The sequence below is a fragment of the Crocuta crocuta genome, unplaced genomic scaffold (assembly GCF_008692635.1).
Source record: "Crocuta crocuta isolate KB4526 unplaced genomic scaffold, BGI_CrCroc_1.0 scaffold330, whole genome shotgun sequence".
NCBI classification, from domain to species: domain Eukaryota; kingdom Metazoa; phylum Chordata; class Mammalia; order Carnivora; family Hyaenidae; genus Crocuta; species Crocuta crocuta.
The window spans coordinates 1,299,453-1,323,284 of NW_027530521.1; the positions used below are offsets into that span (position 1 = coordinate 1,299,453).

Genomic DNA, 23,832 nt, shown 5'->3' on the forward strand with positions numbered 1-23,832 from the left:
TCCCCTCCCCCAACCCCCATCAGCCCTCAGTTTGTTCTCAGCATTCAAGAGTCCCTCATGGTTTGCCTCCCTCCCTCTCCCTTCTCCTTCTCCTGCCCCATGGTCCTCTGTTAAGTTCCTTCTAATCCACCTATACATGAAAACATGGTATCTGTCCTTCCCTGCCTGTAAGTCAGCTGTTTTAAAAACACCTTATGTGTGAGTGTCTGTGTGCGTGTGTGTTTAAAATACAAAAGGCAGTGATAGAGATTGTGAAAAAGAAAACAGGTACTGTAACAATATATTGTAACTAATATTACAATATATTGTCAGTTTCACAAGGGTTGGGATTTTTGTCTGTTTTGTTCATTGCTATACTCCTAATCCTGAAGGTAGAGCCCTGCAGGTACTACCAAAAAAAAAAAAAAAAAGGAATTGTTAAATGAATAAATACCCTGCTAGAAACATTTGAATTCAAACATTTAAAAAACACTCTGTGGACTAAACAGAATGTGTCACCTACCCATTGGAGTCCCCTGGGTTAAATGGGTAAAAGACCTCAGTCTGATTATTATCCCTGTTACTACATGCCTTCTGCTGCTGTCTCTCAATTCCCTTGTCCCTTTTCCTAGTACCATTTACTGGACAGACTGGGGCAACACCCCCCGCATCGAGGCCTCCAGCATGGATGGCTCTGGACGACGCATCATCGCCGACACTCATCTCTTTTGGCCCAATGGCCTCACCATCGACTATGCTGGGCATCGTATGTACTGGGTGGATGCTAAACACCATGTCATTGAGAGGGCCAATCTGGATGGGAGTCATCGCAAGGCTGTCATTAGCCAGGGTGAGGCCCTTTCTACACTCTCCTCCATCTCTCATCCTCCTTCCCTAATCCCAGCCCCTAGAAACCTTGGCAGAGGGTGAGATTTGTACTGTTGCCAGGCCTGGGCCCAGAGCCCATGGCAGGCTGTGTCTGGACTGAAGTCCTTCTGGACTTTCCCCAGGCCTCCCTCACCCCTTTGCCATCACCGTGTTTGAAGACAGCCTGTACTGGACAGACTGGCACACCAAGAGCATCAATAGTGCTAACAAGTTTACTGGGAAGAACCAGGAGATTATTCGCAACAAACTCCATTTCCCCATGGACATCCACACCTTGCACCCCCAGCGCCAGCCTGCAGGTAAAAAACTACCCACCTGGTAAACCTCTGGTGCCTGTGAGAACCTTCCCTGCACCTGTCATAGTTGCCATGGTTCCCGGCAGGGAAATTTGAGGTTAGCATGGATATGAGCTAATTTCTCCCTCTGCTGGATGTTTAGGGTACAACATCGAGACTCCTGAAAATCTGCTTCACTGTCCCCGTTTAATTCATGCAAACATTTATAGGATATCTCCTATGGTCAGGTATTCACTGTGCTCGCAGCTGGGGCAACTATAAAAAAATAAGACCTAGTTTCTCTTTCCAGAGAGCTCACACCCTAGTTAAACCCCTACTCACTAGCCTTGGGATGGACTCTGCAACCTTTGCTCTTTCCTGACCCTTTTGCTCTGGGCTCTTTGAACAGGGAAAAACCGCTGTGGGGACAACAATGGAGGCTGCACTCACCTGTGTCTGCCCAGTGGCCAGAACTATACTTGTGCCTGCCCCACTGGCTTCCGCAAGATCAGCAGCCACGCCTGTGCCCAGAGTAAGTGCGTCTGGGGCACCTGCCTCAAAGGACGTGCCGTGAAGGTGGGCGGAAGGACCAAGAGATAGGGGTCCAAGGGATTTCCTGTCATGGGGAAGAGCCAGCCTCCTCAGGTAGCCCGTGGAGAGGAAGAACTTAAGAGGCTGATGGCTCTTATATCAAAGCTGAGGCCTGAGGGCTCAGTGGTCCCATCCAGTCAAGTATGAATACCTGCAACCAGGCTTGTGTATCATTTCACCAGGTAGGATGCTTTATCTATAGATAGCAAGGAGGTTCCAGGCCCTTCTAGAAAGCAGGAGTTTCTAACTTTTTACCTTCAGCCTCACCCTGTTGAAGACTTACTTTAAGCCCCTAAACCACAGAGCCAAGATTAGGGCCTCGGGTGACGCTCTGCATATGTAGATGCTGGATAAATATGTGTCTAATGAGTGAAAGATAATGGGGCGCCCTGGTCACTCCCTGAACTGCTGTTTTGGCTTCCACTAAGCTGCTGCAGGGTCATTGCCTTGAGAGGGTGGCCCTGTCCAGCTCAGAGTCACAGGTGACTTTTCCTAAATAGTCCAGAGAGGAGTGATCCAGGCATATGACATGACTGGCAAAGGGCTAAGGGTGGTTCCTCGCACGTCAGCAGCTGCTCTTATTTACTGCCTGTACCTACTGACCCTCTTATCCCTGGTTAAAATCAAATTTCTCTTGGGATCTGGGTTATTTCCAGAAAGTACGATTAGGGAAACTATGCTGAGGAACAAGGACTATTTATTCGACACACATTCACTGAGAATCTGCCTTCCTTGCATTCTTCTAAGTGCCCAGCTTTTTCCATATTGTCTCAGAGAGTCACATAAGGTTTCCCCAGGAGCTCCCTCCCCCTTAAGGGTTTCCCAGAGCTTAAAAGAAGATGCTTAGTGAAGTTAGGCAGGAAGTGCCTTTCTAGGCAGAAATGCATACTGGGAAATACTCAGACAGACCAGAATGGGGCAAGGGACGGAGAAGAGTGAGCCAGGAGGAAGCTTTGTAGGGGGAGTGGCCAGAGCTCCTTCTCTGGAGCCAGACCTGAGTTCAAATCCCAGCCCAGGTGCTATGTAGCTAGGGGAAGCTGGGCAAGTTACTTGACCTCTGTTAGCCTCAGGGTTGCCCATCTAGAAAATGAGATAAGAATGACATGAATCACAAAGAGTTGCTATGAGAGGAGAGGAAACAAGGCGGGAAGTCATTGTTGGCTAAAGTTGGTGAAGAGAAGAGCAAGGTGCTGGAGTGGAGCAGCAGCGGCCAAAGCAGGAACAGAAGTCCGTGAGGTCGGCTGGGGGCTGATGGTGATCTAGCCAGTGCTCCGGAAGAGGCTGAGCAAAGAGGAGAGAAAAGGAGATGGAAGCTGACAGATGCTTAAACAGGATGCACTTCGGGGCTGTGGGGAGAGTCTGCTCCCTAGGCCACTGATCCTAAAGTCTGAGTCTGTCAGTATGGGCTGCCTAGTGCTCAAAGGGGGCCTGAGGTGTGAAGAGTAGGGGACAAAGGGCACCAGATCCCAGGAAGTGTGATTGAACCAGATGTCACACAGGTGAGCGTCTGTGTCTGTCACTGTTACTGGATTTAGAGCATTAAAAGAAGACCCCTTTCGGCCTTTGATCAGGTCTTGACAAGTTCCTGCTTTTTGCCCGAAGGATGGACATCCGTCGGATCAGCTTCGACACAGAGGACCTGTCCGACGATGTCATCCCACTGGCTGACGTGCGCAGTGCTGTGGCCCTTGACTGGGACTCCCGGGATGACCACGTGTACTGGACAGATGTCAGCACTGACACCATCAGCAGGGCCAAGTGGGATGGAACGGGACAGGAGGTAGGGCCCATCGAGGGCGCAGGCCCTTGGGGAGGGCAGAGATTGAGGGGCGGAATCCCCCTTCTCCTGGGTGAAGGCTTCCCAAACCTTTGCCGAACTTGAGGATTGGTACAGTTGGGTCCCAGAGCTGAGGTACAAGTCCACTTGGTGATACAGCTTTGCTTCCCATCCAGGTGGTGGTAGATACCAGTTTGGAGAGCCCAGCGGGCCTGGCCATTGATTGGGTCACCAACAAGCTGTACTGGACAGATGCAGGTATGTGCAGGGAGCTGTGGCCTGGCTCTGTGGGATTCTCCTTATTAAACTTCTAGTCCCAGGTAGAAGGGACCCAGTGCCCCTCCTAGACCACTTGTCTTCGCTTGAAGTTCTTGGTAGGTCAGAAGTGGTGGGGCTGCTACAGAGCTGAAGCTAGACACTCATAGTGGAGGGCTTGGCATCTGCCAATCAAATGGCAGTTCCTGCCGCTGTGTAGCTGGTGCTCAAGAATGTTTTAAGGCATTTCAGAAAAGGAAACTATGCCCTGTGGTTTTTCTTCTATCACTGTCTTAATAAAGCAGGTATTTTCGATGAGCCAGGTGAGTGTGGGAGGCAAGAGGAATGCCTTATACCAGAGCTACTCAAAGTGTGGTCCTTGGACCTACAGCATCATCTGCTCCAAATTCAGTTCACTAAACATCCATTGTGCATCTGTCGTAAAATATTCTTGAGCGTCTGCTGCATGCCAGGCTCTGTGCTGGGAGTGGAAGGTTTGAATGACCAAGAATAAAGTTAATGTCTTTGCCCCCGACTTCTTGGTAGGTACGGACCGGATTGAAGTGGCCAACACGGATGGCAGTATGAGGACAGTTCTCATCTGGGAGAACCTTGATCGTCCTCGGGACATCGTGGTGGAACCCATGGGCGGGTGAGCACCTGTTCCTTTGGGATGAGCTCTACCCGTCTCGTAGCTGGGAGCACTAGAGAGGAGTCTGGGGGTTAGTGAGAGTAGCCAGATGTGTGGGCACACCAAGGCAGCAAGGACAGCTATAGAAGCCACAAAGGGCAGTGACAACTCTTTCTCTCCAGTGGATGAGGAAACCTTTTACATTTTTTCCTCTTGGAGCGCCTGGGAGGCTCAGTCAGTTAGGCATCTGACTTGGGCTCGGGTCATGATCTCACGGTTTGTGGGTGCGAGCCCCACGTCGGGCTCTGTACTGACAGCTCAGAGCCTAGAGTCTGCTTCAGGTTCTATGTCTCCCTCTCTCTCTGTCCCTCCCCTGCTAATGCTTGCTTTCTCTCTTTCTATCTGTCTCTCTCTCAAATAAATAAACATTAAAAACTTTTTTCCTCTTTTTTTGGCCTGCTTACAAAAGTAACTCATTGTAAATAAACAAATAAACAAATAAGTAAATAAATCTGTAGAAAGTGAAGATTCCCTATAATCTCACTTTCTAGCAATAACCACTGCTAACAGTTAACACTTTAAGGTAATTTTCCAGATTCTCTTTTATGTGCATATATACGTCTGATGGTGGTGGCGGTGGTGATTTTGGACCTACAGCAATGGCATCCTGTTTTGTAACTTGTTTTTTTCACTTAGCTATAGATCGGGGCTATCTTTCCATTTGATAATAAAGAGCTATCTTGTTCTGTGTTTTTGGAGTTTAATTTATTTAGAGAGAGAACACACATGTGCATGAGCAGGGGAGAGGGCAAAGAGAGAGAGGCAGAGAGAGAATCTCAAGCAGGCTCCATGTTGTCAGCACAGAGCCTTAGGTAGGGCTCAGTCCTATGAACTGTGAGACCACGACCATAGCCGAAATCAAGAATTGGACGCTTAACCGACTGAGCCACCCGGGTGCCCCTTCTTCTTAATATAGAATTCTGCTAAATTCATGTGCCATAATTATTTAACCCATCCAGTCAAGAAAACATTGTTTATACCCTATTCTTTCTTGCCCTCTCTCTTTATTCCCAAATAGGCCTTATTTGCTAACACTCCTTGAGCCATTAGGCTCTGCCTTTACTAAAACCCCAGGGAACCTTTCAATAGTGATAGCAGATAGGAGACCTTCAGAGACAGCTCTGAGCCCAGGATGGGGCTAGGAGCTGAGGCAGGAGGCTGGGGCAGCTATTGTAAGCAACACTGAAAACCTAGGCACCCTGAATCCCCACTGGGTGTTAACTAGAAGGCTGGTAAGCCCTTCCTTGCCTGTACCCAGGTACATGTATTGGACGGACTGGGGTGCAAGCCCCAAGATTGAACGAGCTGGCATGGATGCCTCGGGCCGCCAGGTCATCATCTCTTCCAATCTGACCTGGCCTAATGGATTAGCCATTGACTACGGGTCCCAGCGGCTTTACTGGGCAGATGCCGGCATGAAGACTATTGAATTTGCTGGTCTGGATGGCAGCAAGAGGAAGGTAAGGGTGGCTGTAAGCCATCCCCCCAGAACCCAGACAACCTCCAGGACAACAGTCCCTGGCCAGTAGCTGGGAGGACTCAGAGGTGGTGGGACCAGCATGAGGCATGTACTATTCCTTTGAGGCTGTGACTACCTTCCAGAGCAGAGGCGGGATGGATGGGGGATTGTTGCTTGATGATGAAGGGAAACTAGGGATTATTTGTAGATGGTGGGCTGAGGGACGGGTATAAGTGCACAGATAGTATAGCCATCACAGCTAACACAATTTAATCACCGATTGCATCCCAGACCCGTGATCACTCTCTTTCTTTTTGTTATTGTTTATTAGTATAATTTCAAACTTACAGAAAAGTTGTAAGAATAGTCAAATTGTTGAACCATTCTCTTTCTGTCTATATATACACACACACACACACATACACACGTGCATATTATTATTTTTCTGAACCATCAGAGATTAAATTGGAGACATCCTGCCCTTGACCCCAAAATATTTTGATTTCCTGGGAATAAGGACATTGTCTTTAGTAACCATAATACAATGATCAAAATAAGGAAATTTAACATTGATACCATATTACTGTCTAATTCACAACCCATATTGAATTCACCATCAATTGCCCCAATAATGTCCTTTAATGGCTTTTTTTTTCTTTCCTTTTTTTCTTTCTTAGGCCAGGATGCAATCCCAGATCACTACTGTGTTTAGTAATCATGTCTCTTTAACCTTTAATCTGAAACACTTCCTCATAATTATTTAACCCATCAAGCCAAGGAAATAAGTCCCTTCTATGTCTCTCTTGACCTTTGTATTTTTAAAGAGTAAATGCCAGTTATTTTGTAGAATGTCCTTCAATTTGTCTGATGTCTCCTTGTAATTAGATTCAGATGATGGTTTGGGGCAGGAATACTACACTAAATGAAGTCATGTCCTGACTTCTCAGTGTGTCTCATCAGCAAACACAGATGTCAGCTTGTCCCATTATTGTGGGATTAACTTTGTGTGGTTCAGGTGGTGGCCACTGTGAAGTTGCTGTTTTTCCTTTTGTAATTGATAAGTAACTTGTGCAGAGATATTTTGACATTATGTAAATCATACATGGTCTTTTATAATCATCACACAACCCTTGGAGCCAGGCACTGTCATGGTCATATCCTAGACTGGCAAACCAAAGCTCAGAGAGATTTTATAAGCAGCTCTTGCTCAAGGTCACACAGCAGGTCGTAGTAGAAGAACTCCATCCCGACTCCACCCCCGAGCTCTTGACCACTGCTCTGTGCTATCGGGCCTTGCTGGAGGATGACACAAGTATGGGGGCTCTGGCAGGTGCTGATTGGAAGCCAGCTCCCCCACCCCTTTGGGCTGACCCTGTATGGAGACCGCATCTATTGGACTGACTGGCAGACCAAGAGTATACAGAGCGCTGACCGGCTGACAGGACTGGACCGAGAGACCCTGCAAGAGAACTTGGAGAACCTTATGGACATCCATGTCTTCCACCGCCGGCGGCCCCCAGGTGAGCGGCCCTCTGCCTGCACCAGCTTTACCTTGGTCTTCCTTTGCCATAGACTTCTCCACTGATCCCCATCCTTCTCCCTACCCAGTATCCACGCCATGTGCCATAGAAAATGGTGGCTGCAGCCATCTGTGTCTTCGGTCCCCAAATCCGAGTGGCTTCAGCTGTACCTGCCCCACGGGCATCAACCTGATGCCTGATGGCAAGACCTGCTCACCGGGTGAGTTTGAGCATCACAGACCTGGATAGAGCCTCTCCAGGAGGGATAGTGGCTCTATTCCTTCCCTGTAGAGGGACTCCAATGTGGGCTGAGAAACTGTGGGTGCTGGTACTGGGAGAGGCATAGGGGAGACCAAGAAGTTTTAGAAAGAAAGAAGTCCAGGGATGCCTGGGTGGCTCAATTAGTTAAACGTCTACTTCGGCTCATGTCATGATCTCACGGCTCGGGAGTTTGAGCCTCATGTCGGGCTCTGTGCTGAGAGCTCAGAGCTGGGAGCCTGCTTCAGATTCTGTGTCTCCCTCTCTCTCTGCTCCTCCCTCATTGGTGTTCTTTCTCTCTCTGTCTCTCAAAAATAAATAAACATTATAAAAGGAAAAAGAAAAAGGAGAAGTCCAGGAAGCAGCCCAGGGGACCAGGTAGACAGGGTCATAGGCAGAGTCTAACTAGTTCTTATAGTGTCTCTATGCATATTAGAAAAAGATGCTCTTTTCTCAGACAATTTCACTGTTGGAAAATTGTCATAATATACTGATTGGGTTAGAACAAGTCACTTTAGTTCTATGTGCCCGTAGCTGGCATAATAAATATGAAAACATACGCTCTTTCCAGTGTCATGGTACCTCTCTTGGAGGTGGCATTTTTGTGACCATAGTGTACAACGTATGTGACAACCCTTCTGGAGGGTCCCAGAAGCAGCGCCTGGTGGGCCAGATGTTAGCAGTTAATATTTCTCCCTAGGGGATGCTACATGGCAGGTTGCATTTGAACCCTAACTTTCTTGGGAATTTGAAAGAGAAAGGATCTGTGAATCCGGCCTCCCAGGTTGTAGGGAAAGCCCTCTTTACTTAACATGAGGTTTTTCAAACCTCCTGGTAAAACTTCCTTCAAAGGGAGTCACTTCCACATATTAACAAAGAGCTGTCATTTATGATATGTGTCAGGCTGAGCGCTTGTACTTGATCTCTCTCTCTCTCTCTTTTTTTTTAATGTTAATTTATTTTTGAGACAGAGAGAGACAGAGCCTGACTGGGGGGAGGGGCAGAGAGAGAAGGGGACACAGAATCTGAAACAGGCCTCAGGCTCTGAGCTATCAGCACAGAGCCCGATGCGGGGCTCAAACCCACCAACCATGAGATCATGATCTGAGCCGAAGTCGGACGCTTAACCGACTGAGCCACCCAGGCACCCCAGTACTTGATCTCTTTTAATCCTGCAGATACCCTGCTATTATCCCCATTATAGATGACGCAGCTGAGGCTTAGACAAGTTAAATCACTTGCCCAGGATAACACAGCTAGAAACTAACAGGGACAGGCATGAACTCAAGTTTGCCTTGCTCCAGATCCTCTTACTGGCTATACCAGGGTGACTGTCCTTCTTTTTCTCCCCACCTGGGCAGGCATGAACAGTTTCCTCGTCTTTGCCAGGAGAGTAGACATACGCATGGTCTCCTTGGACATCCCTTATTTTGCCGATGTGGTGGTACCTATCAACATTACCATGAAGAACACCATTGCCATTGGAGTGGATCCCCAGGAAGGTCCGTGTGGCCCCGCCCTCTGTCCCTTACCTCCTGCCACTGCTATTCTTTCTTCCTCCCCCACCACCTCCATTTCTTGCTAAGAACCCGAGGCTCCCTGTTCCCTCCAGCACAGCCCTGCCCCCATCTCCGCAACAGTTTCTCTTTGGTAATGAGGGCATGGTTTGGGGCCTTCCTTTCCATTTCTGCCAAGAACATTTACTGCTATATTTCCATATTCCCCTTGGCTTCCTCTGCTCAGGCATACGGGGCTATCTGACATGCCCTGGTGTCTCAGAGCATGAGTCAGCTGTGGGTGTCCCTTGGAGAGGCAAGGGTCTGGGCTGAGCTAAGCCTTTCCTTTCCAGGAAAGGTGTACTGGTCAGACAGTACACTGCACAGCATCAGCCGTGCCAATCTGGAGGGCTCACAGCATGAGGACATCATCACCACAGGTGAGCCTTGCTCCCAGCCTGGGGCCCACTTGTCTGGCTACAGAGCTGGGGAAATAGCCCATCTGTTTTAAGGCAGGAGCCAGTGTGTGCTCTTGACTTCCTGCAGGGCTGCAAACCACAGATGGGCTCGCAGTGGATGCCATTGGCCGCAAAGTGTACTGGACAGACACGGGAACCAACCGGATTGAAGTGGGCAACTTGGACGGGTCCATGAGGAAAGTGTTGGTGTGGCAGAACCTGGACAGCCCCCGGGCCATTGTGCTGTACCACGAGATGGGGTGAGAGCTGGTTCTGTGGTTCTGGGCGGGGGTGGAAGCCAGCTGAGCTGGGGCCCTGGTGGGTGTGAAAGTCAGCTACAAAGTGCCAGTGTGTCCCTCAGGAACCCAGAGACTGACCTCCCTGGGGCTGTTCTGCTCCTTGTGACTCTGGGTAATAGGACGATAGAGAGGTAAAAAACACCAGCCTTGGAGTCAGAAACCCAAGATTTAAATTTCTTTACTATTTATTAGCTGCGTCTGGGCCCCATCTTTAACCTCTGACCCTCAGCTTCCTCACCTATAAATGGAGGGGATGGTGAAAATGTATATACCTCACAGCTCTTGTGAGGATTAAGTGAGGCAATACATGGAAAGTTCCTTCTTTTTTAATTGTGATTAAAAAAAACAACAAAAAATTTACCATCTTAACCATTTAAATTTTTTTTAATGTTTTATTTATTTCTGAGAGAGAGAGAGACAGCGTGAGCAGGGGAGGTTCAGAGAGAGAAGGAGATACAGGATTTGAAAACGGCTCCAGGCTCTGAGCTAGCTGTCAGCACAGAGCCCAATGTGGGGCTCAAACCCACAATCCACAAGATCATGACCTGAGCCAAAGTCAGATGCTTAACCGACTGAGCTACCCAGGCGCCCCTCTTAACCATTTTTTAAACCTACAGCTCAATAAACTAGATTTGCATTATGGTGACATGGATTTTCAGAACTTTTTCATCTTGCAAATCTTTTTTTTTTAACTTTTTTTATATTTATTTATTTTTGAGAGACAGAGAGAGACAGATACAAGTGGGGGAGGGACAGAGAGAGGAGACACAGAATCCAAAACAGGCTCTAGGTTCCAAGCTGTCAGCACAGAGCCCAAGGCAGGGCTTGAACTCACAAACTGTGAGATCATGACCTCAGTCGAAGTCAGATGATTAACCGACTGAGCCACCCAGGCACCCGTCATCTTGCAAACCTGAAACTCTACACCCATAAACAACAACTCTACTTTTCGTATAAAATACTAGTCACGGTGTTTGGCATATTGTCAGTACTTACAGTGTTTAGAGGCTCTGGACATAACGGCTGGTATTTTTCCTCGCCCAGGTTTATGTACTGGACAGACTGGGGGGAGAATGCCAAGCTAGAGAGGTCTGGAATGGATGGCTCAGACCGGACTGTGCTGATCAGCAACAACCTAGGATGGCCCAATGGGCTGACTGTGGACAAGGCCAGCTCCCAGCTGCTCTGGGCTGATGCCCACACTGAGGTGAGCATCCTGCTCCTGTTACTTCCCGGAAGCCTGGGAAGACAGGAAAGGACTGTTCAGGATGTCCACTCAGGGCTCCCAGTCTACTCACGGCCATCCCCCACCCTCTCCTTTCTCTGCAGCGAATTGAGGCTGCTGACCTGAACGGTGCCAGTCGGCATACACTGGTGTCTCCCGTGCAGCACCCATATGGCCTCACCCTGCTTGGCTCCTATATCTACTGGACTGACTGGCAGACCCGTAGCATCCACCGTGCTGACAAGGGTACTGGCAGCAATGTCATTCTGGTGAGGTCCAACCTGCCAGGCCTCATGGACATCCAGGCCGTGGACCGGGCACAGCCACTGGGTGAGCGGACCCCAGGACTGTGAACCAGAGCTGGCTTTCCGGGGGACATCTCAGTGCCAGAGATACGTCCAGAGCACAGAGATCCTTTTAGAATCTCAGAGACAAAGATCTATCTAAGCCCCCGTCCTGGATCAGGCTGTGTTTCTTCTGGGTGTGGCTGGTACTATAACTACATGATGCTGTCACATTCAAAGGATTCCTGAAGGGAGACACACGTGCTCCTTCTACCTCATCCCTGCTGGCTACCAAATTCTGTCACTTAGAACAGCAGAGAATCAGACTCAAGAGACTAGGGCTTTTGTGAGATTCACACAATATTCCAGGCTGGGTGTCAAAGCTCATGCTTCTCGCCTCACCAGGTTTTAACAAGTGCGGCTCTAGAAATGGCGGCTGCTCCCACCTCTGCTTGCCTCGCCCCTCGGGGTTCTCCTGTGCCTGCCCCACTGGCATCCAGCTGAAGGGAGATGGAAAGACCTGTGATCCCTCTCCCGAGACCTACCTGCTCTTCTCCAGCCGCGGCTCCATCCGGCGTATCTCGCTGGACACTAGCGACCACACAGACGTGCACGTCCCCGTTCCTGAGCTCAACAATGTCATTTCTCTGGACTATGACAGTGTGGATGGAAAGGTCTATTACACGGACGTATTCCTGGATGTTATCAGGTATGAAAATCCCTGAAACCTCCAGAAGACACAGACCTGTGTTCGATCCCTGGTGGGATGAGGTTATGGTCCCTGTTGACCTCTAAATAGACTGAGTGATTTGGGAGGTTGGATAGTGAGTTCTGACCCTGACTTGTTTGCTTATCACTTGTAATAGCATTTAAGTTGGAGGTTTTTGTTTGTGTGCTTGTTTGTTTCCAGATTAATAGAGGAGCCCTGTATGTAAAACAAACATAGTCAGGCTGGTGACCTGGAGCCTTTACCCCTCCATTGGGCCGTCTGGGAGCTCCAAGGATCCCCTAAGACTCATTGATGAGTAGGCCCATGTAGCCAAACTGTGTATCTGTATTATAATATACAGGAGCCCTAGCTGAATGCCAAGGCTTGTGATGGTTTACAAGGTTGTGTTTTTGTAATTGTAAAAATATTTTTTGTTTTATTTTACTTTTTATTATTCTTTTTTTTTTTTAATCCCATTATAGCTGAGGAATGTGGTCCCTTCCCACTAGTATGAGGGGTTTACCATGACAGAGATTCTCACGTGAAAGGATAGGGGCATTCCCCTTTGTTCTCTTTGAGGGGTGTATTAGAAGCTCATGGTGGGGACAGATGGGAATACATAGTTTAGAGAAGTCCCTTCAGTGTTTGTGACATACCTCCATCCTGGTGTAGGGCTACTATAAAAATGTACAGGGAGGTTTTGACAAATTTGCCTTTCTTATAATTACCACCTAGCAATCCTCATCTTTTCCCTAAGGTAAATAGGAAATCACTAACCTATCTTCTGTAAGACATGGGCCCAAACATCCCCTGTTAATAGCAGGAGAATTTTCTGTCCTCCCAAGAATTTTCTATTCATTAATTTTGCTAATATATTGAGTCCCTGCTGTGCTAGATGCTGAGGAATGTTAGAGATATGCAGTCTCTGCCTTTATGGAGCTTATAGTCTAGTAGGGATCCAGTTATGGGAACATGGATTAAGGGACTTCAGTCTATTTCTGGTGAATATGGTCAGTCATCCAACCCTGAGCTCTACCCTCAGGCGAGCAGATCTGAATGGCAGCAACATGGAGACAGTGATTGGGCGTGGCCTGAAGACCACCGACGGGCTGGCAGTAGACTGGGTGGCCAGGAATCTGTACTGGACAGATACGGGCCGAAATACCATTGAGGCATCAAGGCTAGATGGTTCCTGCCGCAAAGTGCTGATCAACAACAGCTTGGACGAGCCTCGGGCCATTGCCGTTTTCCCCAGGAAGGGGTAAGTTTATGGCCAGCAGAAAAGAGACCCAGGAAAGAAGGGCCTGATGAAGGGTCCCTTGGAGGATGCCTATGTACTCATGGTATCAGTGTGTCCCCTGTGTTCTCTCAACCTCTGGTGCCATCTTCCCATGCCTTGGTGATGATGGCAGTGTTATACCTCAGGTACCTCTTCTGGACAGACTGGGGCCACATTGCCAAGATCGAGCGGGCAAACTTGGACGGCTCCGAGCGGAAGGTCCTCATCAACACAGACCTGGGTTGGCCCAATGGCCTTACCCTGGACTATGATACCCGCAGGTGGGAATCCTATCCGAATAGTTCCTGGAAATTGGGTGGGCACAGGAGAGGATGGTTGAGATTCAGATAGTGAAAACAAAAAGAAAGCTCCTTGGTAGGTGAAGAGGGAAAAAGCAGTGAGAAGGATGAGGGAATATATTCTTAGAGCAAAGGTTTCTCACTCCTTAGATGGATTTTGTTTGTGTGGTTTATATGCTTTTGATCTGAGTGTCTTCAGCAGAGCACTGGGCTGGACCCCCACGTGTGGACTGGACCACACGTCCCATGACTCCCTATTCTTCAGAGGCTGATTTTTTGCATTTGTTACTTTGCTGATCCCTTCGCTCATTGGAATTTGCAACTCCTTGTCTAGATAAAAAAAATGCTAGAAGGCAGGAGAAGAGAATGAAAGGGGATTCGAGGCAGTCCGCTTCCCTTTCTGCCCCCAGAAGAAAGGAAAGGAATCTAAGTCACCTAGAGAGTTGGGATAACCTCATGAGGTCCTTGTAGACCGAGATCTCTCCTTAAAGAGTGTTCATAAGAATTTTGGCTTAAATTCTCAGGAAGGAGCCAAAGGGTGATCAGGTTGCCAAAGATGAGCCTGGAAGGTGGCTCCTCAGAGGTCACTAGACTTTCTACCCTGCCTCACACAGCTCTGGCCCCCACTTGAGTCACCAGCTTCTCCTCTTCAGCTTTGGGACTCGCAATGACCTCTCCTTAAGGGTGCTTTTTGACCACTCCTACCGGTTAGCTCAGGAGGGAACAGATAGCTCCTTGGGGGTAAGGACTGGGCTTCTTGGCAAGCATTTTGAGCACCTTCTCACTTTTCCTCCTCAGGATCTACTGGGTGGACGCACACCTGGACCGGATTGAGAGCGCTGACCTCAATGGGAAGCTACGGCAGGTGTTAGTCAGTCACGTGTCCCACCCTTTTGCTCTCACTCAGGTACTGGCTCAGGAGAGAGGTAACTAAACCTCCTTGATGGGGGGTGTTTCCTCGGGGTTCCATGTCGGGAGTCTCAACCCTAGTTGTTATTTAACAATCATGCTACGGAAGCTCATTTTAGGGATATTTTCTGTGCACTGAAATCTTGCCACCATGTGCTTGCTACTTAGACAACACCACTTCATGTTAAAGGAGTGGCTCTCAAAAGTAGGTTGCTGGGCCCTGGTTAAAAAGAATTTACTTCATGAGGGTTGAGCCCAGGAATGTGCATTTTAACAGGTTCCCTAGTTGATCCTAGTGCTGTGCTCCCAAAATCTGAGCCCAGGCAGCTCACTTAGTAGCAGTAGGGTGGAGTGGCCAAGAGCCAGTGTTTTGAGGCAGCCAGACAGTTGGTACATGCTTATTGAGTACCTCTAATCTGCCAGCTCCATGGGTTCAAGCTCTGCCTGCATCACTGAATGACTATGACTTTGGGTAAGATACTAAACTCGTCTAATACCTCTAAAATAAGTGAGTTTAATAATAGTGTCCTCCTGAAATATACACAAAGCATCAGCACAGTATCTGGCGCTCCGTGCGTGTCATTTGTAATCATTTTAATTATCACTGGCTGTCATTTTTGAGTTCTAATCCTATAAAGTAATTCAGGGAAGGGAAAAAGGAGATTTACCAAGCCTGGAGCCAAAACAGGGATTCTCAATTATTTAAAAATCCTTGTTCTTTTTTGACAAACTTCCACTATCTGTCTTGTACATTATATCCTATCACCAATAAAAGTTTGGCTCTACTTATCAGCTCCCCATCCCCGTACTCCAAATGTAAAACTACAGGATGATAATGAATATGATTTTTCAATATGTAAGTTTCTCATGGTGTTTCTGTATATACCTGTAAACAGGAAGGGAACCACCTTCATTGCCCTCCCAGCCCTGGTTGAGAATCTCAGGATCACTGAATGAGAAGGTAGCTTCCCATAGAAGTAACCAGAGGATTTGGGCCAGAGCTCTAAGTGAAGGGCCCAGAGGAGCAGGGACGTTAGAAGGACTCCCTGCTCCCAAGTTACTCCTATTCGCCAGGTACAAGAACCCATTTATTCATTGAGCCACTCAGTCAACTGACTTGGGATTAAGTGTTAGTGCTGGAAATTGAGAGAGAAATGAAATACATTACTATTCTTGAAGAACTTAATCTTACATGACAGACACATAAACAAATGATCGTGGAGTGTCAAAACTCACTCGTAGAAGGCAATGGCATGGAGGAGTAAATCCTGTACGGATTGGGGGAGATTTCCTGGACAGTGCCGTATGGGGGACATACAGAAGTTGGTGTGCTAGATAAGAGACACAGCGCATTTCAGCAGCGAGGGTGCACTTACTAAAACACAGAAGCTGCACCTGGGGTCAGACTGTTGACTCATATTTACTCTTTATGGGGTTTCCCTGTTGAGTAGCAGGACAGGTGGATCTACTGGACAGACTGGCAGACCAAGTCAATCCAGCGTGTCGACAAGTACTCAGGCCGGAGCAAGGAGACGGTGTTGGCGAATGTGGAAGGGCTCATGGATATCATTGTGGTTTCCCCTCAACGGCAGACAGGTGGGCTCCTGGGTCCTGAGCCTGCTTGCTTCCTTACCGTCAGTGGGCTGGTTGGTCGCCCCAGGGTCTGTTAGTGACTGAGACATTAAAGCCACAGGAGAGCCTTTTGGTTCCCATTTTAAGCTCTTAGACCTTTTCAGCCCCATGTGGTTATGCCCCTTCTGCCTTATTGTCCCTTGGAGTGAGGTAGCCATGGAGCTTCTCCTTTCAGAGAGGTGTCAAATTGGGAGACCAAATCTATTCCAGACCAGACACATACCCACTTTGCCCCCAGGGACCAATGCCTGTGGTGTGAATAATGGAGGCTGCACCCACCTCTGCTTTGCCAGAGCCTCAGACTTCGTGTGTGCCTGTCCTGATGAGCCCGATGGCCGGCCCTGCTCCCTTGGTGAGTTGGACTGAATGGTCCCCCGCAACAGCAGGACCCTTGGAGTGGCAGAGGATCATTAGCTTCGGTTTTGTCCTTCTGCGTGGGATCCCCCTCAGGGAGTCTTATAGCCAAGTGACTGAGAACAATGAGTTTGAGCTTTGGAATAGCACAGACCTGAGTTTGTCTGGCTTCTGGCATTCAAGAGAATGGAATTCAGGTCTCCTGAATCTCTGATCCCTGCTGTGGCCTGTGAATTACTGTCTTTTCTTGACCTTTGTGGACCAGCTAGCCCATCCAGAGCTATTTAATATTAGAGTCCAAATCCTTTTTATTTTCAGTATGAAGAGCCTCTAATGAGGCTGTGTAGGATTAGGGAAGCTATAAGATTGCTCTGTCAGGTAACCCAGGATGCTACTCTTGGATCATATGTAGAGATCTGGGGCTCCAGTGGCTTACTCCAGTCCTCTTTTTCTCTCCAGTACCTGGTCTAGTGCCCCCAGCTCCCAGGGCTACCAGCATAAGTGAAAGGAGCCCCGTGCTACCTAACACACTACCTACCACCTTGCGTTCCTCAACCACCCGGACTCGCACATCTCTGGAGGATGTGGAAGGAAGGTAAGTGTATTCAATATGGAATCGAGGGCTCTTTTCTCCAAATCAGCATCCCCCACCAGCAGAAGACCACAGTCTTAGCTCAATAGTTCTGGCACATTGGGAAGTAGATCACATCATTAGCCACCTGTCCCTGCTCTTTGGGACTGGAGATGATATTTAGACTTGTAGATTGCTGTAAGTGACTCTCGTTTTAGCTCTGAGGGCAAGAAGTTTTAAGAGCAACCTTAGAGAAATCACTCAGGAGGAGTTCCTACATGGCATTCATTGTTCCTTTTTGTGACATTTGTTCTCACATAACATATTTAGTATATGGTCTTGTCCAACAGTTTACTTAGAAGCTACCAAGTCATAGTGGTCTCTGGGCTGTGGCTTTAGGACTTGGAACATCCCCAGAAATGTGATGGTCTTAGCTTAATGAAACACACATGCATGCACATGGACATGTATACACACACACACACACACACACATAAACACACACCTTATTATTAAATAAGCATGAACAGTTCTCAAATCAAGGATAAAATATTGTATTTAATTAAGTCGATGGTGCTATCCATTTAAAATGCACCCTGATTTGGGACACCTGCATGGCTCAGTCAGTTAGGCTTCCAGCTTCAGCTCACATCATGATCTCATGGTTTGTGAGTTCGAGCCCTGTGTCAGGCTCTGTGCTGACAGCGCAGAGCCTGGAGACTGCTTCAGATTCTGTGTCTCCCTCTGCTCTCTGCCCCTTCCCCACTCACGCTCTGTCTCTCTCTCATTCAAGAATAAGTAAACATTTAAAAAAAATTTTAATAAAAATAAAAAGAGAGCATATTTTAAAACCCATTTAAATATGATACGATATCTTGAAGACAGTGACACTGATTTTTCTGTATTTCCTGGTCTATGCTTCTGATGTCTCCCATCAGGTACAATCCAATATCAGAAAGCCCCACTCAAAAGACATCCTTCCTAGGACTTTTCCTGTTCCCTGGAGGAAGGCAAGATCTTTATGAAATACAAGTAGCCTTCACATTCAGTTTTCTCTGCCCCACAGATGCTCTGAAAAGGATGCCCAGCTGGGCCTCTGTGCACATTCCAATGAGGCCATACCCGCTACGCCAGGTGAGTCCTGAGTGCCCAACGGTTTTGGAAAGAAGAAATAAGGAATCTGAATCTCCACTGATATCTTCCAAAACCTTTATAGGGACTCTTTGGGGTTGTCAAACCCATTTCTCAGACTAAATCCATAGAAAAAATAATCATATTAGCTAGCTACCACTTACAGAGTACTTTACATATGCCAGCCATTTGTTAAGCTGTATATATGTGTGCACATGCACACGTGTGCATATATGTGTATGAATATACACAGTCACATGTCATTGCCACCAGACTATGAACATTTTATTACTTACATCTAACTGATGAGAAAACGTAGGCTTCTAGTTAAGCATCTTGGCTTAATTCACATGGGTAGTAAATATTAGAATTGAGATTGGAGACAGGCTGATAGATTTCTTCTCAGCCCCCTACCCTTACTCCTGCGGCCTCTTCCCTGGCTATCCTCAGGTGGTGTGGAATCCAACCCCTACCAAAGGAGCCCTTGACTTCCCACCCCTCTTACCAGCTGGAAGATTGTCGGTGGTCCCTGCCTAGTATCTCTCTGTTCTTCCTAGGAGAAGGACTTCATGTCAGCTACGTCATTGGTGGACTCCTCAGCATTCTGCTGATTTTGGTGGCGATTGCAGCTTTGATGCTGTACAGGTAACCTCAGCCTCACTGCAGGGGCCACGTGTTCACGGATCCTCATTATCTGTGATCTCCTGAAGCTCCACATCTGACTAGCTTCATGTCAAAGACAGGTCCCTGGTCAGAGCAAGGGAGAGCCTAAACTCTGACTCTTCTTCACCATTCACAGCCCAAGCAGGTTTCTCATGCTAGGACCACAGCAGCCCTCGGGATTCTCTTTAGAGACTAGGATGCAGAGGGCACAGAGGGCCTTACCCAAGGTCACACAGGAAGAGGCAGAGCTGGGACTGATGCTGCCATCTTGTTTTACCACTACTCTGCCAGCAAAGGTGGAAATGACCTTCTCTTCACATAACCATGGCCTTTAGCACAATATCATTTGGTATGTCATTGCTCAGTAGGGATCATCCTGGGAAGGTGGAATGTCCATTTTCAGTTTAGAATCCTTCTTATGACCCTCTGTATATTTTCTCCAAATGCTTTAAGCACAGCTTGCAGCAAAAATACCAGGATTTTGCTATGCTTCTGTGGCTCCTGCTTACAACAACAGCAGCAGCAACAACAACAACAATGCTAATAATAATAGTAACAGTTACTCTTTAGTGAATATGTATCAATGCCACATAACGCACGCATTAGTATTCCTCACTTTACAGATGAAGATCTGAGGCTCACAAAGTTTAGATTATGTCCACCAAGATCCCAGCTAATAAGTAACAGATGTGGGATTGAAACATAGATCTGTCTTGACACAGTGGATTCACTTCAAATGACAACCATTTATTATCTTAGAGCTTTTGTGGATCAGAAATCTGGGTGCAGCTTACCTGCATGCTTCTGCCTCAAGGTCTCTTGCAGGCTGCAGTTCAGGTATCAGCCAGGGTTGTGGTCTTATCTCAGCGCTCGACTGGGGAGGGATTCCCTTCTAAGCTCACTCTGTAGCTGTTGGCAAGATTTAGTTCCTCACAGGCCATTGGACTGAGGGTCTCAGCTCCTTGCCTGCTGTTGACTGTAGGTCCCACTCATTTGTTCCATACCTTGTGGGGCTTTCCAAGGGACAGCTGACCATGGGACAGCTGGCTTCCCCAGAGCTAGCATAAGAGAGAGTGAGGGCAACCTAAGATGGAAGCCACAAGTTTCTTTGGAACCTAATGTAGCATCCATCGCTTTTGTATATTCTGTTCATCAGAAGTGAATCACCAGGGGTGTCTGGCTGGCCCAGTCAGTGGAGCATGCAAGTCTTGATCTTAGAGTTGTGGATTCAGTCCCCACGTTGGGTGTAGAGATTAATTAAAAATAAAAAATAAATAAAAAGAAGTGAATGAGTCATCAGATGCGGCCCACACTTAAGGAGCAGGGATTCAGAAGGTGGGAGAACCAGGAGACGGGGATCGCTAAGGCTGTCTTAGAGGCTGCCTACCACATTCAGGTTAGAACTTCCCCAGATATCACCCCGATAAAGATTTGAACTAATTTCTCATGACCTTTTCTCCTAAAGACACAAAAAGTCCAAGTTAACGGATCCAGGAATGGGGAACCTGACCTACAGCAATCCTTCCTACCGAACTTCCACTCAGGAAGTGAAAATTGAAGCAATCCCGAAACCAGCCATGTACAATCAACTGTGCTATAAGAAAGAGGTAAAAATTAAAATTTATATTCAAGGTGGTTGTTTGTTTGTTGTTTTTTTTTTTGGAAAGGGAAGACTATGTTTCAGTTGCCTGAATGGATCAGTGAGGGATGCTGGGTAGTCCCATCTACCATTTTGGAAGTCATAGTGAACAGAAAAAAATGAATGTGATTTGGGTTTCTGGACAGATGTAGACTGTCTGAGGGACCAGCTTAAGGGGCCTTAGTAAGAGCAAGCTTAGAAAGCAGATTCCAGAAGGTCTGGGTCTGAAACATGGGAGTACGCACCTCCCTGCCAGGAGAGGCTCATAGACTTATATGTTTTTTCTCATGTACGTGTCATTCCCCTGCAGTGACACTGTGCCCCTCTGAGGTACCCTATACTCCTAGACAATACCCTCAAAAACCCGAGAGCTCCTGGACTCTCCCTTTTCTAACCTCTGATCCAATCTGTTGGCACCTCTCTCTGGCAATGGCTGGGGTTTTTTTTGTTATTGTTGTTTTTTTTGGGGGGGTGATTGTTTGTTTTTGGTTTTTTGCTGTTCTTCCTCTTATCACAGAATCTTATGAGATTTGTCTAGAGTTTTGAAGGTTTACATGCTTTTGTTCTTTTAACTCCTCTGTTGTTTCAGTGAAAAATTATTTGCTGAATATCTAGGCTTGAAAAATAGTCCCATTTCCACAAGGAATCAGTAGCCTGGGACTTCAGATTTTCCTAGTCTAATATAACCGCTGCTTTTTCTAAAACCCTGTAGCTCTTTATCGGAAGCCATATCCTTTACGAAACCCTAATCGTTCTACTCTCTTGGCCTGTCTAGCACAGTCAGAACTTGCCCTCACATCTACAGGGCCACCATGTATAATGAGTACACTTTACATAATAATCCCATGCTTTCTGGATCTGTGAATTTCCACCTTAAATAAAAAAGCTTCCACTTAAGCCAAAATAGAACCTGCAGGCATAGTTTTCAAACAGTTTTAAAGATGGTGGTAGGGCCCATTCTCAATTAGTTGTAGGTTCCTGGAGTGTCTGATACCCCAGAAAAGAACCATAATAAGGGTCACAGTTTAGAACTTAACAAGTGTGTGACCTCTTTCTTCTGTTGTGTGCTTTTCCTCAGCAGCTCTTTCACCCCTCTGACAGTCTTTCACCCTTTCTCTTCTGATTTCCTCTTGATTTCAGGTACCTGTTGCGGTGTGTTTGTAGAGGGAGTGGGTGTCTCCCCCCCCCAAACTGCCAATGCCATGTCTCCCACCTCTCCCTCACTTACCCAGTGTGTCTCTCAGATGAAGACACTGCATGGCTCCTTCTAATCTTATGCTAATTTCAGCCTGGAGGGTGTGCTGGGTGAGCAAGTGTGTGTATCTACATGTGCACATGTGTGCTTGTGTGCTGTCTGTGTCTGTCTCTGCTCTATTAAGGGAGCTTTCACTGCCAGAGAGCAATCAGCAAAGTATCCTCTTTAATGTAGGGGCTCAATAAATATTTGTGGAGTTGAATTGCTACTAAAACAGAGGGGCATTTGGAGAGCTCTTGGCGGGAACACTGTCCTAGGACAGAACCTAAGCCATGGTCCATTTTCTCCTGGTAGTGGTGGAATTTGGGTTGGTATCTGCCAGAAATCAGGAGTAAGTCTCCTCTCAGAGAAATCCATAATGGGAGAAGAAGCCTGAGTAGAACTTAAGACTGTCCTTGGAACAATCCCAGGTTGCTTGGGAATTTGCCCCAAGGCGAATGGGAGCAGAACCAGAGTAACCTCCCAGAAAAGGTTATAGGTTATGAGGTCCCAATGGATTGACACTCAAAATCTAAATAAGAAGGGAGAGGGGGCAAGATGGCGGAGAAGTAAGGAGCTCCGTACTTGCACTCGCGCCCATACATCACACAGAAAAGATCTGAAGCCATTGGAAACCTTACAAAACCTGAGAGATTGGGAGACAAAGGACGCAGAATCCACTGAGAGAGCCTTCTAACGTTCTCATCCAGGATTCGTTACACTTAGTAATCATGTCTCCTTGGGCTCCTCCTGTCCGCAACAGTTTCTCAGACTTTCTTGACTTTGATGAACTTTGGAGATTTGAGGAGAATCGATCAAGAATTTTGTAAAGTGTTCCTCAGGTAGGCTTTGGCTTATGTCTTCCTCATGATTAGACTGAATTTTGCGAAGAAGACCACAGAGCAAAATACCATTTTATCACATCATATCGAGAGTGTATACTATCAGCATGACTTACCACTGTTGATATTAAATCTGATCACCTAACTGAAGTAGCATTTATCAGATTTCTCCATGGTAAAGTAATTATTTCCCACTTTCCAATTTGTACTTTCTGAAAGGAATTCACTATGGGAAGCCTACACTACCTTTTGAGGATGTATTATCTACATAAATTATTTGGAATTTTTCTTCATGGTGATTTGTCTCTTATCCCCTATTTATGTGAATTATTCATTTCTTTATTAAATTGTGTATTTATATCAAAAAAAAAAAAAAATCTAAATAAGAAGATTTTCTAGATTCCTCCTGTCTTACCTCCCAAGAGTTTTCTCCTTAACAAAATTAGAAAGAAGAGGGGCGCCTGGGTGGCTCAGTCGGTTAAGCATCCGACTTTGGCTCAGATCATGATGTCGAGGTTCCTGAGTTCAGACCCCGTGTCAGGCTCTGTGCTGACAGCTCAGAGCCTGGAGCCTGTTTGGGATCCTGTATCTCCCTCTTTCTCTGCCCCTCCCTCTGCTCACGCTCTGTGTCTCTCTTTCTCAAAAATAAATAAACGTTAAAAAAAAAGAAAGAAGAGAATTAAGAACAAAAGAGCACAGAAGTAGTTTAAAATCCCAACTAAATGCACATTGAATTTGCCTCTGTCAATTGCTTTTGATCATGTATATCAGCATGATGTCCCATTAATAAACCACAATAACAATGTAACAATACCTAACATGATTTAACTATCTTATGTGTCAAGCACCTACTTACTAACTATGTTATGTGCATCACCTCATTGAACCTTCACCACAGTTGGTTATGAGGTATGGATACTGTCATCCTCCCCACACTGCAGATGTGGAGACTGAGTTTAGAGATGCTGAATAATTTGCCCAAGGTGACATAGCCAGTGGGTGGATAATGCAGGACTGGAAGCCATGGGTCTCCCTCCTCCCTGTCTGAGAAGATTAATAATCATCCTAGCTGCTACTCTCCTTTTAGGCTGATTCATCTCTTGGCTCTGACCAAG

At 46.9% G+C, this 23,832-nt stretch overlaps 1 protein-coding gene across 1 annotated transcript in view; it reads left to right on the forward strand.

Moving 5' to 3' along the window:
* Window positions 1–23,832, forward strand: part of LRP4 (LDL receptor related protein 4) — a 46,029-nt gene that overhangs the window by 19,543 nt on the left and 2,654 nt on the right. The window contains exons 20-43 of the mRNA XM_077767474.1: window positions 612–829; window positions 990–1,166; window positions 1,552–1,674; window positions 3,305–3,513; window positions 3,687–3,768; window positions 4,312–4,417; window positions 5,715–5,916; window positions 7,246–7,435; window positions 7,524–7,655; window positions 9,055–9,195; window positions 9,543–9,629; window positions 9,736–9,907; window positions 10,991–11,153; window positions 11,276–11,501; window positions 11,861–12,164; window positions 13,207–13,425; window positions 13,590–13,724; window positions 14,541–14,649; window positions 16,103–16,247; window positions 16,522–16,635; window positions 17,097–17,232; window positions 18,275–18,342; window positions 18,897–18,984; window positions 20,468–20,609. Coding sequence (XP_077623600.1) covers window positions 612–829; window positions 990–1,166; window positions 1,552–1,674; window positions 3,305–3,513; window positions 3,687–3,768; window positions 4,312–4,417; window positions 5,715–5,916; window positions 7,246–7,435; window positions 7,524–7,655; window positions 9,055–9,195; window positions 9,543–9,629; window positions 9,736–9,907; window positions 10,991–11,153; window positions 11,276–11,501; window positions 11,861–12,164; window positions 13,207–13,425; window positions 13,590–13,724; window positions 14,541–14,649; window positions 16,103–16,247; window positions 16,522–16,635; window positions 17,097–17,232; window positions 18,275–18,342; window positions 18,897–18,984; window positions 20,468–20,609 — 3,688 coding nt within the window. The remainder of the gene's footprint in view (window positions 1–611; window positions 830–989; window positions 1,167–1,551; window positions 1,675–3,304; window positions 3,514–3,686; window positions 3,769–4,311; window positions 4,418–5,714; window positions 5,917–7,245; window positions 7,436–7,523; window positions 7,656–9,054; window positions 9,196–9,542; window positions 9,630–9,735; window positions 9,908–10,990; window positions 11,154–11,275; window positions 11,502–11,860; window positions 12,165–13,206; window positions 13,426–13,589; window positions 13,725–14,540; window positions 14,650–16,102; window positions 16,248–16,521; window positions 16,636–17,096; window positions 17,233–18,274; window positions 18,343–18,896; window positions 18,985–20,467; window positions 20,610–23,832) is intronic.